This window comes from Sinohyriopsis cumingii, chromosome 1 (genome assembly GCF_028554795.1).
Source record: "Sinohyriopsis cumingii isolate HCF-2022 chromosome 1, ASM2855479v2, whole genome shotgun sequence".
Lineage (NCBI taxonomy): Eukaryota > Metazoa > Mollusca > Bivalvia > Unionida > Unionidae > Sinohyriopsis > Sinohyriopsis cumingii.
In genome coordinates this window covers 109,855,616-109,870,274 of record NC_142961.1, presented here as the reverse complement: position 1 = coordinate 109,870,274, position 14,659 = coordinate 109,855,616, and the positions used below count along the sequence as shown (strand labels likewise).

The 14,659-nt window shown below is 35.7% G+C and overlaps 1 protein-coding gene across 1 annotated transcript; it reads left to right on the top strand.

Annotated features, from left to right (window-relative positions):
* The first annotated feature begins 923 nt into the window (after positions 1-923).
* On the top strand, positions 924-14,224 carry LOC149807586 (putative defense protein). Its single transcript, XM_089968448.1, has 5 exons — positions 924-1,039; positions 1,903-2,107; positions 6,193-6,353; positions 10,053-10,144; positions 13,123-14,224. The coding sequence occupies exons 2-5, from the start codon at positions 1,903-1,905 to the stop codon at positions 13,388-13,390; spliced, it is 726 nt and encodes a 241-aa protein (XP_089824574.1). The 5' UTR covers positions 924-1,039; the 3' UTR covers positions 13,391-14,224.
* The last annotated feature ends 435 nt before the right edge of the window (positions 14,225-14,659 follow it).

Here is a 14,659-nt window from a genome sequence, read left to right as displayed (position 1 = left end):
GTGTTATATAGACTTGTATTTGGCACCTGACCTTGTCCAAAACCAAGTTCACCGTGTACGTGACCAGGGACATTTATGTTTATAGCTAACATTTCTCAGTCAGTGTGGCTTGACTTGACTATTCAGATCAATATTAATGTAATCATGTCTACCAGAATTTGAGTTAAAAGATGCAGTTTAGATTCTAACGTGAGAAACTTCTAGAATGGAAAATTCTATAAAGTGACAGAGAATATTCAGTATGTTCAGGAAATGGTAATTGCGACCTAGGTCAAGTAAAGGGTTATATGATCTTGTTCATATAAAATTGTTCATTCTTTCCTTAACATCTTGAAGTAGAATCAGTCTTATTGTTGCGTTCAGTTTTTCGTTTGGGTGGAATTATTTATTCAAATTATTTTTTCACTGGAAATGCAAAGTGCTCATCAATACTATTTTTGGACTGGAACATTACTTTGGAGTTATAGTTAATTCAGACAAGGACATTTTGGGATTATGTTATTGTGATACATCATACATCATGCCAACTGCACATTAGCACATTCGAGACTACAAGCACATCAGCACTTCAATATCGGAATTTATTTGGAGTACCACTGGAACTCAGCTGGAACTCTATACATTTGGACTTGCGATAATCCTTTTAGGACTATCTGGGATTTAATTCACAATACTGGAAGTTCTTTTTAAATATATATAGATGAGAAGATGTGGAAACAACTTCATTAACCTTAAATACATCTATTAAAACACAATCTGGTTCACTTTCCCTATAAGCAATGGTTGAAGTGCAGAGGAACCGACACAAACCAGCTAAAAAAACAAATGACTGTATTTATTCGAATCAGCGTTGACGATGCAATTCTACCCTCAGGAAGGTCAGTATGACAAAGAAACAAGTGTGTCTTTTTATCCCCGCCGGCATGGACGGGGAAACCCATATAAGAATGTTGCCATATAGCCGGTCATATTTAGCGGAGAACAGACCAGGTGGAGGACAAGCAGCAAACCGTACCTGTGTGAATTTTGGGGAAAAGAGGTGAACAATTATATAATAAGGTGAACTGCATGATATTGCTTTCATGAACTGATTCTGACTAGATGACCACACTAGGAGATTTTTCCATAGATTGTGCACATTTAGCTGTCTTTGTAGGCTAGCGGCAGAGAAATGGTATTTTCATGAATTTCACTTAACGTAAACTGACCAAAGTTAAGACACTGGTCTTTGAAATAGACTACCGTATTCCTTCTACCACTAAAAGTAATTACTTTATTCATACCTTATCATTTATCAATTAATTGTTCTTTTGTGTATATTGCAAAGCATTGTAGAAAAAAGTTATAAAATAATAAAATAAAATATAAATGGTGTCATAAAATCTTCTCATAACGTTGGCAACGGTTTGACCCGAAATTCCAGAAATGCTTACTTTTACAGCTTGAAAGTGGTATGGTCACCTTGTTCTAAAATCATGACATAAAACGCTATCTAAAAGGGTGGTATGGTCACCTTGTTCTAAAATCATGACATAAAACGCTATCTAAAAGGGGAACTTTATCATTTTTATGTTGATTATAAAGAAAAATGGGATTTAATTATTAATTACAGAACTGTAAAATTTGGTTCAAGTAGCAATTTCTTTAATGCACTTGAATCGCGTTTTGATGTTAAATTTATGGAATATTGTAACATGTACACACATACATACACACACACGCAATCACACATGCACATTATTATTATTATTATTATTATTATTATTATTATTACTGTTGTTGTTGTTGTTGTTGTTGTTGTTGTAGTATCTAATCAGATGATATGATATGTTATGAAACCCAGCAGAATCTTTTCTTGGGAGTTTATTTGTATTTAACGTTGTTTAAATTTGAATATTTCAGATGTTTGCAGATTTTTCAACAGCTTTGGTGCTTTTATTTGCGTCAATAGAAGTGACGACATCATTTCCAAGTGGGCCACCCAATACATCAGTCGTCTGTAAAGAAATGTTCCCCGTGGGGCACGGGGTAGACGCACAAATGTCAAGCCCGCCCTACAAAATATTTCTTAGCCAAAATATATACACTCCATCGGAAAAAATACAGGGTAAGTATGGTACTTAATTGTATTTCGTTAAGTTTAATTCCAACCAATCAGATCTCTGGACTGTAGTCTTAAACGTAAGCCAAGACTTGAGTTCTGTCGGTTGTTGAGTTTACCATTGTTAGTTTTGCTTCTTTATCTTACTGAATATAAAGGTAGATATCCTTCTAAAACGTTTCTAAAACTTATTTATATATTCGAGCCCCTATAGTAAAGCTGTGCATGAATTAGACTTTGGTTTAAAAAAATTGAATTGTACATGAAACATGTGACATTGGACAAGATTTTTTTAATGAAGTTTAATTAAAGATGTGTTATTATACTTCTGTTCAAGAAAAAGACCGCAAAGTAGTTGTATTCTCACGCGACATACTAATTAACAAGATATAATTGCAATTTCCTATACATATTATATAAATAAAACAACTTTAATAAATTTACAGAGGAACTTTCGCGAAAGTTCCGTTTCTCGCTTGGTAAACCAATTAACGTATTGTCCTCCGTATGTCACTCGTAAGATGAGCCAATATATATATATATGAGCCGACGACCTGTGTTATTTGTATTTGTGGCAATGGTGTAAAGTAGAACTTGATTTACAGCCGCGCTGAAAGCTGCGCACATGCACTAAGTCATTTGTCTGTGCAAATAATATTTTTTTTCTGGGTTTTTGTTCCTCTTATGAAAAAGGTGTAAGATAAGGAGAAAACTTATCTCGGTTATTGTTCTCATTATTCCTCAATTACCATGAATATTTTTTTTACTAGTATGGGGGGGTATAGGTTGGGCTGTAACCTCCAAACAAACTGACTTCATAAAAATGTTAAATGGCATGTTGCTTGTAATATGCTGATGACACTATACTAGTACATGTCGCATACAATCCTGCTGACATACAAATATGCCCGTGGTATGTTTAGTAGATTTTGCGATAACTGCAAGCTTACAACCAATACAGAGACAACAAAAAATATTGTATTTGTTGTGTTTTTTTTAAAGTACTCATAGAACAAAATCCATTTTTGATGTTGTAGATGAATACAGATATTCAGGCGTATATTTCACACAGATGGAAAGTTCACCAAAAAGGCCTTAAAATATCTAGTTTAAATAAAGGTATGGTGTTACTTTAAAAATCGTATTCACAAATTAAGATTTGCCTATTGATTGTCACTTAAAACTGTTCGACCAGCCCATTGTACCAAATTGTGAAATTTGGAATTAGTAAGAACTGATGTTGTTGATAAAACTCATCTTTGCTTCTTTCGATATCACTGCATGTCAATGTATGCAGGTAAGCTTCTGTAACTACCATCAATACGTCATCATAGGGTCTTATTTACAGGTTATTTCAAATTAGTTTGGATCTAGAAAAGATCTATCATTATCAAATAAATCTTAAAACTTAATTAAGTTTAGAACAGCAAATTGTAGGTTTCCTGTTGAAACTGGTAGATGAGCTGGTGTTTCTTATAACGAAATATAATGTACTTTCTGCCAGGTTCATATTTTCTGGATGAAAGACAAAACGTTATACCTCATTTTTACATTTCCAGGATTTACGTTTTTAAATATAATTAATTAATTAGTACAATCAACATACGACTCTTAAAAAAATATGTGCATGTTCTTAATGTGTATTTTCCGAATTTGTAATCCCTGTTAAGCATTATGTAATGATATCACATTCTGTATTCATACTATTTTTCTGATTTACTTTATATGTTGTAAGCTTTACAACGTGATTGCAATAACGTATATTTAATGCAAATTCAACTCGTGGTAAGGTCAACATTTTTCAGATATTTTGTCATTAGAAATTAACACTAATTCACATGGGGAAAGTTTATATCTAAAGTACACTGATTTGATATGATGTGACATGCTAACGATTCAACGTGATTGACCCTATGATGTCTTTCTCTCACATGCCAGGCAGCAGCAATAATCTTTTCCAGAAGGTGTGTTTTTGGATTTTTAACGTAGCTGTAACAGTTTGATTCATATCGCTACGATGTCTGCAGTGTGACGGTTTATAGTGATGTCTAAAACCGGGGTATCACGCCGCAGACATGTGTGTGTGTGTGTGTGTGTGTGTGTGTGTGTGTGTGTGTGTGTGATTTGGATTTTTAACGTAGCTTTAACAATTTTTCAGTCATATCGCTACGATGTCTGCAGTGTGGCAGTTTATAGTGATGTCTAGCACTGGGACATCATGCTGCAGACATGTAGCATGATGTCCCACCCAGTCACATTATCCTGACCAGGCCGACCAGACCTAACACTAACCTCTTAATGCTGAGCGCCAAGCGAGGCAGCTGTTAGTACCATTTTTGTAAGTCTGTGGTATCACTCGTCCGGGGATAGAATCCACGTTCTCTCGCATCCGAGGCGGACGCTCTAACCACTAGGCCACCGGAGCGGTTCCGCAGACATGTAGCATCATGCCCCACTCAGTCACATATCCTGACACAAGGCTGACCTGTCCTAACACTAACCTGTCAATGCTGAGCGCCAAGCGAGGCAGCTGCTAGTACCATTTTTACAAGTCTTTGGTGTGACTCGTCCGGGGTTCGAACCCGCGACCTCCAGCATCCGAGGCGTCTAACCTATTAGGCCACAATATTGATTTTCCAGAAAGTAAGAAAATAAAGCGTTTTGGTTTGTTTTGAATTTGAAGGCCATACTATTTTCGATCCAAGCCTCATTTTTATAAATATTTGTACTACTTATCGAGACATTTGTGGCGTTGTATTTATCAAGGTAACAGTCAATAAATTGTACCCGCTATTTTTCCTCAAAAAACCTAATCATGCCAATTTATCAATATTTTTTTTTCTAAGACAATCTTTTCACATTTGGGTCGTAGAGACGTAGACAATTGCATCAGCATATATCAACATTTATTTATTTATTTATTTATTTATTTATTTATATGCAATTTAGTTTCTTTAAGTGTTTGCTTCCACTATTTCTGTTGTACTTCATCGCCTGTTTGCTCCTCTGTTCTGGTTTGTTCCATTTCAAGCTTGCTCATTCCTTTGTCCATCTTTTCTAACTATACATTCATGTTAATGATGATGAAAGTAACAAAGTCAACTAGATCCATTTTTCTGATTACTTGTATATGTTACGACTAAGATTAATGCCTTCAAGTCAACGTCCCTTACGAAAATAGTTATCTCTATTATCGCCGAGGGGCAAAATTCGCACACGTATATGCACATCAAGCACTCTTGCACCCAACATAACATTCTGTAACAGCTTTAATTGCTTTGCCATAGGCTAGATATCGCTAGCGATTTTCCAGCGGCGTGGCTTTTTTGTGTTCTTTTTAATGTATACGTCAAAACAACGTTTTGTATTTTATTTGCTTCTCAATTTCCCTGACACTGTTGCATGAAGAGTTATTACACTGTTTGGAGGCATTTGTCTTGACGAGAAGTACTCACTACAACCAAAACGTTCGTCGAAACGTGTCAGTCATTTGGATTGACAGTGCAATTGCACTGGTGTATCCATCCAGAGAAATACTTCTGACCACTGCATACAGTGGGTTACAAAATAGAAACCCACTTTTCGTATACTAGTGACTTAGATTTGTGGGCTCTGCCACCACAGCGGGGTATGTGCTACACATATGTATGTATGTATGTATGTATGTATGTATGTATGTATGTATGTATGTATGTATGTATGTATGTATGTATGTATGTATGTATGTATGTATGTGTGTGTGTGTGTGTATGTATGTATGTATGTATGTATGTCTATAATATGTGTATTATTTTCATAACAATAGTTTTTTTCGTGTCATTTAGTTAATGACATTTTGAATAATATCCATTAATCGTAGACTGTACTTTAAAAAAGAGTCATGTACGCTGCTTCATTCCTACATACATACATACATACATACATACATACATACATACATACATACATACATACATACATTGGAATTCACTGTGAAATTCATCAATATGATTTCACTAGTAAGGAATTTCGCTCGCTATATAGAGCTCTATATTTTATGAAGTTATGTGATATTGAGAAACTTATATTTGAAAGGGCTTCTTCATTTTTAGTAACCGTACAAGCAGAGAAAGGATATTTTATTCGAGGTTTGTTCATACAAGCCCGATTAGCCGACTGCAGCGGTGCCCACAAGGACGTACCCATCGGGACGTTTTTCCTGAAGCCAGACGAAAGATATCTGAAAACTGTCAATTGTTTAAGCAGACGATACGTAAGAAATTTATATTTTCCTTTGTTTCTGTCCGTCTGTCTGTCATAGTAGCTGTTGCTCTGCTTCCGTCTATTTCACGTTCTGTTTCTGTGTGTAAAATCTTATGAACGAAGACGATGCACCCAAACAGGTTGCTGGATTAAATTCGCATCTTATTCTCTTTCAAAATTATGAAATTTAACATCCATTCATCTTTCTATTTGTCAATCCGTAAGTGCTTGTGCATGTAATTAATACTCGGCTGCACGTATGTCAGCTGCTACATCGAAGTCTGCATGCTTTAAATACGATATGCACCCACTTAACCTATGAGTACGATTAATGAATCAATATATTATATGATAAATTCTAGAGTTCCCGTTAGCTAACTACATGGATTTATTTTACGAATTCTCTTTGGTTGTGGTCATTACAGGTGTTCCAGTGGGCACTATAGACCGGTGTCGATGTCATATGACGTCAAATTATGATATCACTGCTGTGTTATTCAGATTCATGGACCCTTATTTTAGTTTTCTTTAGTAGATACCCACCTCGTGATTTTCTAAGTAATTGTATTGGGCAGGCGGATCCAGCCAAGTTTCTATTTATTGGGTGTTTTCAAGCAGTAATTATTTATCTATTAGATATATGAAAAAGTAACTTGTTTAAATTGCCGTTCACAAAATTAATATGACTACAACTATGCTTAAAGAGTAATATTGTTTTAATAACTGGTATGACTGAATTGTGTATTACTACACAGAATAAAGAAACGTGATTTAAATGCAGGTTTTTACTATTATACATCTACGGTAACGTTATGTTACGTTGCAACAAAATTATTCAATTGGAATGTTTTCGGCGTTTTCCGTCAAATTGAGGAAGAAGTCTCGAATGTAATTTGTTGCCATGTAGAACTTAATTTGTAACTACTTTCGTTCACATGGAACAATATGGTATCGGAAGGAGACAAAGTCACAATCGGAATATTCTCACTCTTTGCCGTCGTAACATATGTGGTTCAATTCCCCAGAGGCAAATCACCAAATGCATTAAATTGATATGCATTCCTGCCACTTTCATGACCGGACGGAAATAACCGAGCGATCTTCCAATGGAAACGTATTGACTCCTACGTGTGCTAACAATATCCAATACTTGCTTGAAAATGTCCAGCAAGTGGAACATTTACTGGATCGTCCCACGAGATGAATTTACATAGTATGTAACGAGCTGGGTGCATACCAGTCTTGGTTATTGTGTTCTCGCCTGAAGTATACTGGGCTTACAAGTTTGTCCCATTTGGACTTATTTTCGCCCAACATATCGCACGCTGGTGCTGTTGTACATTGGACTAGCCCACAATATCTTACAGTACAAAGACTATATTCTATAAATATTAGCACATCATGACACCACACGCAACGTTATGATATAAGGTGACAACAAAAGGTCTGTGGTATCCAAACCCACTTAAAATAATTTCTCTACAATATATTTCTGTTTTATTTAATAACGATTATGTTTTGTGCCATGCTGTAAACTGAATCTCGGAAATGCTCATTTTAATATGACATCTACATCATCAAAGTGCATCCTGCCCGTCTGTCAACGCTGTTATTATTTCGACTTTTCAAAAAGGACAAGGCCGCTATGAACCAAATTTGGTACGAATGTGCTTTCAAGAGAGGTTCTACCAAAATTGTGTTCTAAGTGGCTCGTCTACCTATAGTGTGGTTTCCATAAAACCACGATATAAAGCCTATTATGGACTTCTTCTCCACAACTGCTTGGCAAGTTTTGATCAAATCTTGTAGGAATGTTTCTTAGGATATGTTCTGTCATAATTATATTTAGGATGTCTCATAGCAATGGCAAGGCCTCCGTATCAACCAGGTGGGAAAGATAGTTGCGCCTTCCTCTCTAAATTGGCTAAGCCAGTTTCAATAAGACTTGTGTTTCTTAAGACATGCCTTGTCGCATTTGTCTCTTTGCTAGTAGCATGCATTCTATGACAATCGTATGGAAAAATTCATTTCCAACTCCTCCAAAACAACTGAACCATCTTGATAAAACTCGGTAGAAGAATGTTTCTTAGTACATGCTCAATCAAAATTGTGTTAGGGATGGTTCCCATAGCTACCGCGTGGCTTCAATATCATCTATATCGAAAACCTTATTTCAACTTCTTCAATACAACTGAGCCAATTTTAATCAAATTTTGTGGAAATGTTTTGAAGAATACGTTAAATTACAAATTTTCGTGGGGCAGCGCCCCTAGCAACTGTGTGACTTCGTTAGCAACGAGGTGGAAAACCTATTTTCGAATTTTTTTCTAGAAAGGTTGAGCCAATTTTGATTAACACAGGTAGGAGAATGTGTTAGTACAAGCTCTATAAAAAAATTATACCCAGTGTTGACCCCTAATAACCGTGTTGCTTCCATAGCAACCATATCAGAAAAAAAAAACTATTCAGCTTACAAATTGAGGGCCAGCTGTATTCAAACTTGGTATTCATGTTTCTTCTGACATGTCCATAAACAATTTGTCTGAAGTGGTTCTGTTAACAACGTTGTGGCTTTCCTTAGCAACTGGATGGATCCTTGTTTGCTGCTTCTTTTGTAGTAGGAATGGAGCAATTTTGCTCACGTTTGTTTGGATGATCTGCTATGACACGCTGTAATAGAATTATGTTTGAAGTGGCTCCCCGAGCAACACGATGGCTGTCATTGTGATCAACTTTCAACTTCGTATCCATGGCTGCTGAACCGATTTCGATTAAACTTGGTAGGTACGATTCTTAGGACATGCTGCAACAGAGTTGTGTCTAGAGTGACTTCCACAGCAATGTTGTGTCCTCCATAGCAACTAGATGGAAAACATATTTTCTACTTGTTTCTTTGAACGGTTCAGCCAGTTGTAGTCAAAAACGGTCGGAAAGTTTCATGCAACATGCTCGGCATGAATTATGAGTGGGATGGATACCCTAGCGACGGTGTTGACTCCCTAGCAACCATATCGAAAATCTATTTTCAACTTCTTCTCCAGAAAGGCAGAGCTAACTTTGATAAAACATTATAAGAGCGGTTTTTTTAACAACCTCATACCAGGAACAGATTAGTCATGTTTTTTAAACGTGGATGGAACAATTCTTAGGATATGATCTATTCATTTTTTCTGCGCTGACTCCCCTTGCGATGGTGTGGCTTCCATTACAAGCAGGTGGAAAACCTGTTCTTGATTTCTTCTCTAAGCTGTCCCTAGCTATGCTAAGCCAACGTTGATCAAGCTTGGTAGGAATATATCCTTAGTTCAAGTTGTGACAGAATTATGTTTGCTGTGACTCCATTTGCAACAGAGTGTCCATATTAACCAAAGTGAAAACCTAAACACGATACTCACTTCACAAAAAGTATGGATATTGTCATCTATGGAAGACACACATTCTCTATGTAAGTACTTACCATATCACAGAGTCTTGGCTTGCAAAAAATAATGACAACGCTCCATATATCCAGCTGAACTCATTCAAAGTAGAAACGCAGTTAAACAATGGACAGATACTGCAAAATATCTACCAAATAGCTGGAAATTATCCTGACATGGGTATTGTTCTGCTCAGGGCACATGCTTTATTACCACTTTATTTCCCTTTGAGACCTATGCATACCAGGTAAACAATATCAGGCCTATTTATTTTTCTTGTTTATTTTTAGAGTACAGTGAGCCACTTATCTAATACACCATTGGACCACGCGGTTTTTGACTGGTATGCTCCAGATCCCCACATGGGACACATCTACTTCCGGTAAACATGTTTCATAATTTGGTCGATCTTGTCTTTACGTCATGTAAAATTGTTTCACATTTAGAGTAGTCGAGTTCAAACATAGGACAAGGTTCCTATCAGTAAAGCAAATACTAATAATGCATTCACATGCATGTTCTGTTTACTAAGTCTTTCTCGTGGTTCCCCCTAGTCTTATAAAAATGCCATAGAAACATCGATAAGCTAACTTTTGTATCGATAATCGATTTTATCTCCTAGATGGACCTGTTTCGATCATTCGATTAATCTCGCCAGTCCAAATTGTGAGTATTGTACTGAGTAACAGTTGGGCCGATTGTACAGTGTCGACACTTATACTATATGTTTTAGAATAACTGTAAGATTTCTATGAGCTCGCGCTACTGATTTTTTTATCATTTGTTTGAATGTTTCAAGCATATATTTATCAGAAAAGTACATTTTACACATCTTTTCATTTGTAATAATGTTTAAAATTCAAATCAATCCAATTTATCATTTACCGATTCCTTGTTTAGCACTGAATTGGCACGTTCATAGCAAAAACATAATCGGGTTCAAATGTCGTGCCAGCGCGTATGCCTAGTTTAGAAAGTTTACGTAAAATTTGTCTTAGCTTCGGGAGTAAACACTGGCCTTTTCTGAGCTTAGAAGTTTCAGTATCTTGCAATTACTATAGGACATATGCGATGTTCCATAAAAGCTGATATTTTTAAATTGTTTTCCTTTCTTATTGGTACAATCATATAACTATCTGATTTTAAATAAGAGGATGTACTGTAAAAATAGTAGTCGTAGTAGTATTGAGGTTATGCGTCCTAGACCAGTAAAAACTTTACATATTTCAAAATCAACACACTAAAACCACTTCCCTCGCCCGCGAGATAAAAACTAACCCGATAACACAACGATTTCAACTTTTTTATAGATCGTGTGCGTCCTGGCGCAGGCACAAATAAATTTATTTTTATCTTTCAAAAGTCAATATCTTATTAACTAGACCCACAAGATAACAATAAGTCGACTGCCACTATCAATTTGTTAATCTTTTTTTAAAATCAACTACCAAACAAAAATTAGTACCCTTCCTCCCCCCCCCCAAAAAAAAGTTTTGTGTATGTGCGACCTAGCTGAACAAAACAAATTCTATTTTTAAAGACGCAATGTACCTAGAAATTTATAATACACGGTTGTGTTATCTGTATCTATATCATGTGTGTTAATAGTTTTGATTATAGATTGTAAGTGTCATTATTAAACACATTACACAGCTTCAGGATAGCTAGTTGTACTTTTAAATGGAGTAAACAAAGTATTGTGGCCTTTTGACCCTGGAAGCTGTAGAATAAATCTTGTTGACGAATTTGATGGGATTTAAGTTCAGGTGATATGATACCCACTTGGAAAACCGGGTGACCTAATTTCCGGCTGGTTAGCTGGTAAAGAACCTAACCTTGCTGACACGTAGGACACACCCTTATATTCCATCCTAGACCTCAGTATTTGTAAGAATGATATATTCTTACTTAAACTATTAAATCCTAGCTTGGAAAAGGTTACACGAATTTAAATCTAGGACTGATTTCATTTATGTGCCAAGGGATTACAATCTGTGATAAGAATAAAAGGTTTTCTTACCATGTATTAGCAGTGTAGGTACCATTATTTTTAATACTTTTGTCAGAAAATTGTTTAAAAATAGCAATGATGATAGTTTACATCCTATGATGTCAACATATGTGGCTACTCACTTATGAATCACATGTGAATTCTAACTAAATCATTTGTCTGGCCAAATTCAGTTTGTAATTAAAAAGCGCTTTGTAACTCTGACATAGATAAAAGCACAATCAACTGCAACAACTCTTTAATAGTAAATTAAAACGAAACAGCATTTTTGTAACCGACGAACTTCTGTATGCAATATACAAGAAATTAGATGCGACAGACAAGAAATTTGATGCCGTAGACAAGAAGTTAGATGTAATAGACAAGAAGTTAGATGTAGTAGAGAAAGTTAGATGCAGTTGACAGGAAGTTAGATGCAATAGACAAGAAGGTAGATGTGATAGACAAGAAAATTATATACAGTAGACAAGAAAGTAGATGCAATAGGCAAGCAAATAGATGCAGTAGACCAGAAATTAGATTATGATGAGAGTTAAGAAAACTTTGCATGCTGTGACATTTCGAGAACACAGACATTACGACTGACCTGAGAGAGTATACCTTCGTTCTTGACAGAATATAATTATATGTTCGTAATGTACTGATCTAGTTGACATCTATGCTTCCCCGTTTACCTTTACAGTATATATAATACAGTCTAGGCCATCTCGCCATACTGTATTTTTGTTTATATGCGGTCTTAAAAAAATTTTAAATTTAAAGATATAAAATAATATCTGGTACACATTCATAATTAAATTCATTTTATTGTTAGAATTGTCTGAATTAAAGAACGACGGGGGGTATTTGCGGTTCGATGGGATTACACTCAGCGGGAAAGCAGTATAACTTAATAAATTTTGTAGTAAGCGCTTTAACCACATATCTGGTATTTAGATTGTTTGGTTAATTTCTCTTCGTTTTTTAAATATAAATTTATTGTGGGGGTCCCAACTAAGATGTATACACGCAACATTTAATTTTATGTGTGATTGTTGTTTTTATTTTTATTTTTTTTTAAAACGAAACAATAGTGACATTGGGCTAATTGTTGTTATTAATTTATTTTTTGTCGCGTGTGGACGGGTGGTAGATTTTTTTTTTAAATATGAAACTAAGGTTAGTTGTGGCTTAACCAAGATGTATATAATCTATAAAAGAATTATGGGGTAGGAGGGAGAAGTCGTAGTGACAAGGTGTTTTTCTTTTTAAAGAAAAAAAGTAAAATGTGTTATGTGCCTGGTCTAGGAAGCATAAGCATAATACGTTTGTAGTAGAATCATTATCTTTAACATTTTCATATTCAACAGAGCTACAGTTGTGAAACAGCGCCGTACATTTTGGACAAATGTGATGTCTGAATTCGTGAGAGACATCGGAAGTCATGCTCATCCAGAGTACTGTCCGGTCAGACGTCTGATTGACAAGGAGCAAGAGTTATCAACACCGCAGTCTACGATAGACGGCAAGACACCGTCTCCTGGGAAAATCAAAAGCGGCAAAGATGCAGTTCACCCCCATATTCTATCTGTCATTTTACTTTTGATTGTTTATTTTATTCAAAATCACTGTCTTTGAACACCGTAAGAAATACATATATTTGTGTAAAGAATATATGGGATACAGAAACAAACTCACTTGATCAAATTCATGAAGATATGGATTTACATCAAATCAGATACATACAAATATATATAAAAAAATAAAGCATTATTTTTTTTTTATTTTTTAGCACTAGCAGAACGTGTGTTACATAAATAAGTAACAGAATTTCTTCTTAATGGGGGCACAGAGGATCCCTAATTATCAAATGGAAAGAAAGGTGGAGTTCGGAGTTGTGGGGTTCAATGGGCTATTTATCTCAATATACATAAATAGCGACTTGTTTACTACACTGGGCAATGGGGAAAAAAATATAAATTAGCACGCGTTGTTATCGACTTTCAGAAACCTCAGAAATTTTAGCTAGCAAATAGAGCGTACGATGTCAGGGATTCACAGGACAACTGAATCTTTGTAAGATGTCTTAATCGCTATTGCATTGGTTATACGTGTTCCATTTTGCTCGTAAATTCACCTAGAAATACGATGAAACCCTATGATATATGAAAGATTTTATGTGACAGAAGAAAATTTGTATTATTGAGATTTGTGGTGTGGTCGACTATGATCGCACACAACTTCGAGTGTAATAAAGTATGCATATTAGGCGAAGGATTGTAAGGGGTGGGGCAAAATCGATGGTTGGTCTCCTGTGTCCGTGGATAAATGCTCAAGACACGCTGTTCATGATGCTTTGCTTACACAAATAGAATTCGATTTGGAAGGATGGTTGCCATAATAGATCAAAGGTTGGTGTCACATAAGGCCATAAGTTGTACGTTGGTCAATAAAGTGGCTGCATCCCTTGTTTCCATGGATTCGTTTTCAACATGTCCTAGCAATACGAACAGGGACAAGTTAGGAATGGAAGAAGGAAAATTAATGTAATATCAATAGTCGAAGATAATTAACTTCTGTGATACTTTCCACTCTGAACTGGACAACACAAAATAAAGCGAAACATCAACAAGTCAGTCAGCTTGCCGTTATACATAGCGTGCTATTTTGCCGAAACATCTGCAGCTGAAATATTTTTTTGAAACGGTTCCATCACATTTTCGGTTGGACTTCAAGTATTTTGTAAAGGGACTGCATAGTCAGGTAGCATGGCGGAAGTGATGCATGACAGAACCCATAAATTACATCCGATAATTAAGATCCTGATAATCGATGTTGCACTGAAAATTTGTGCGAGTGTTTCAGAAATGTACATATTTAATGGCCTTTAAAAAGGAAGTCTCCGTG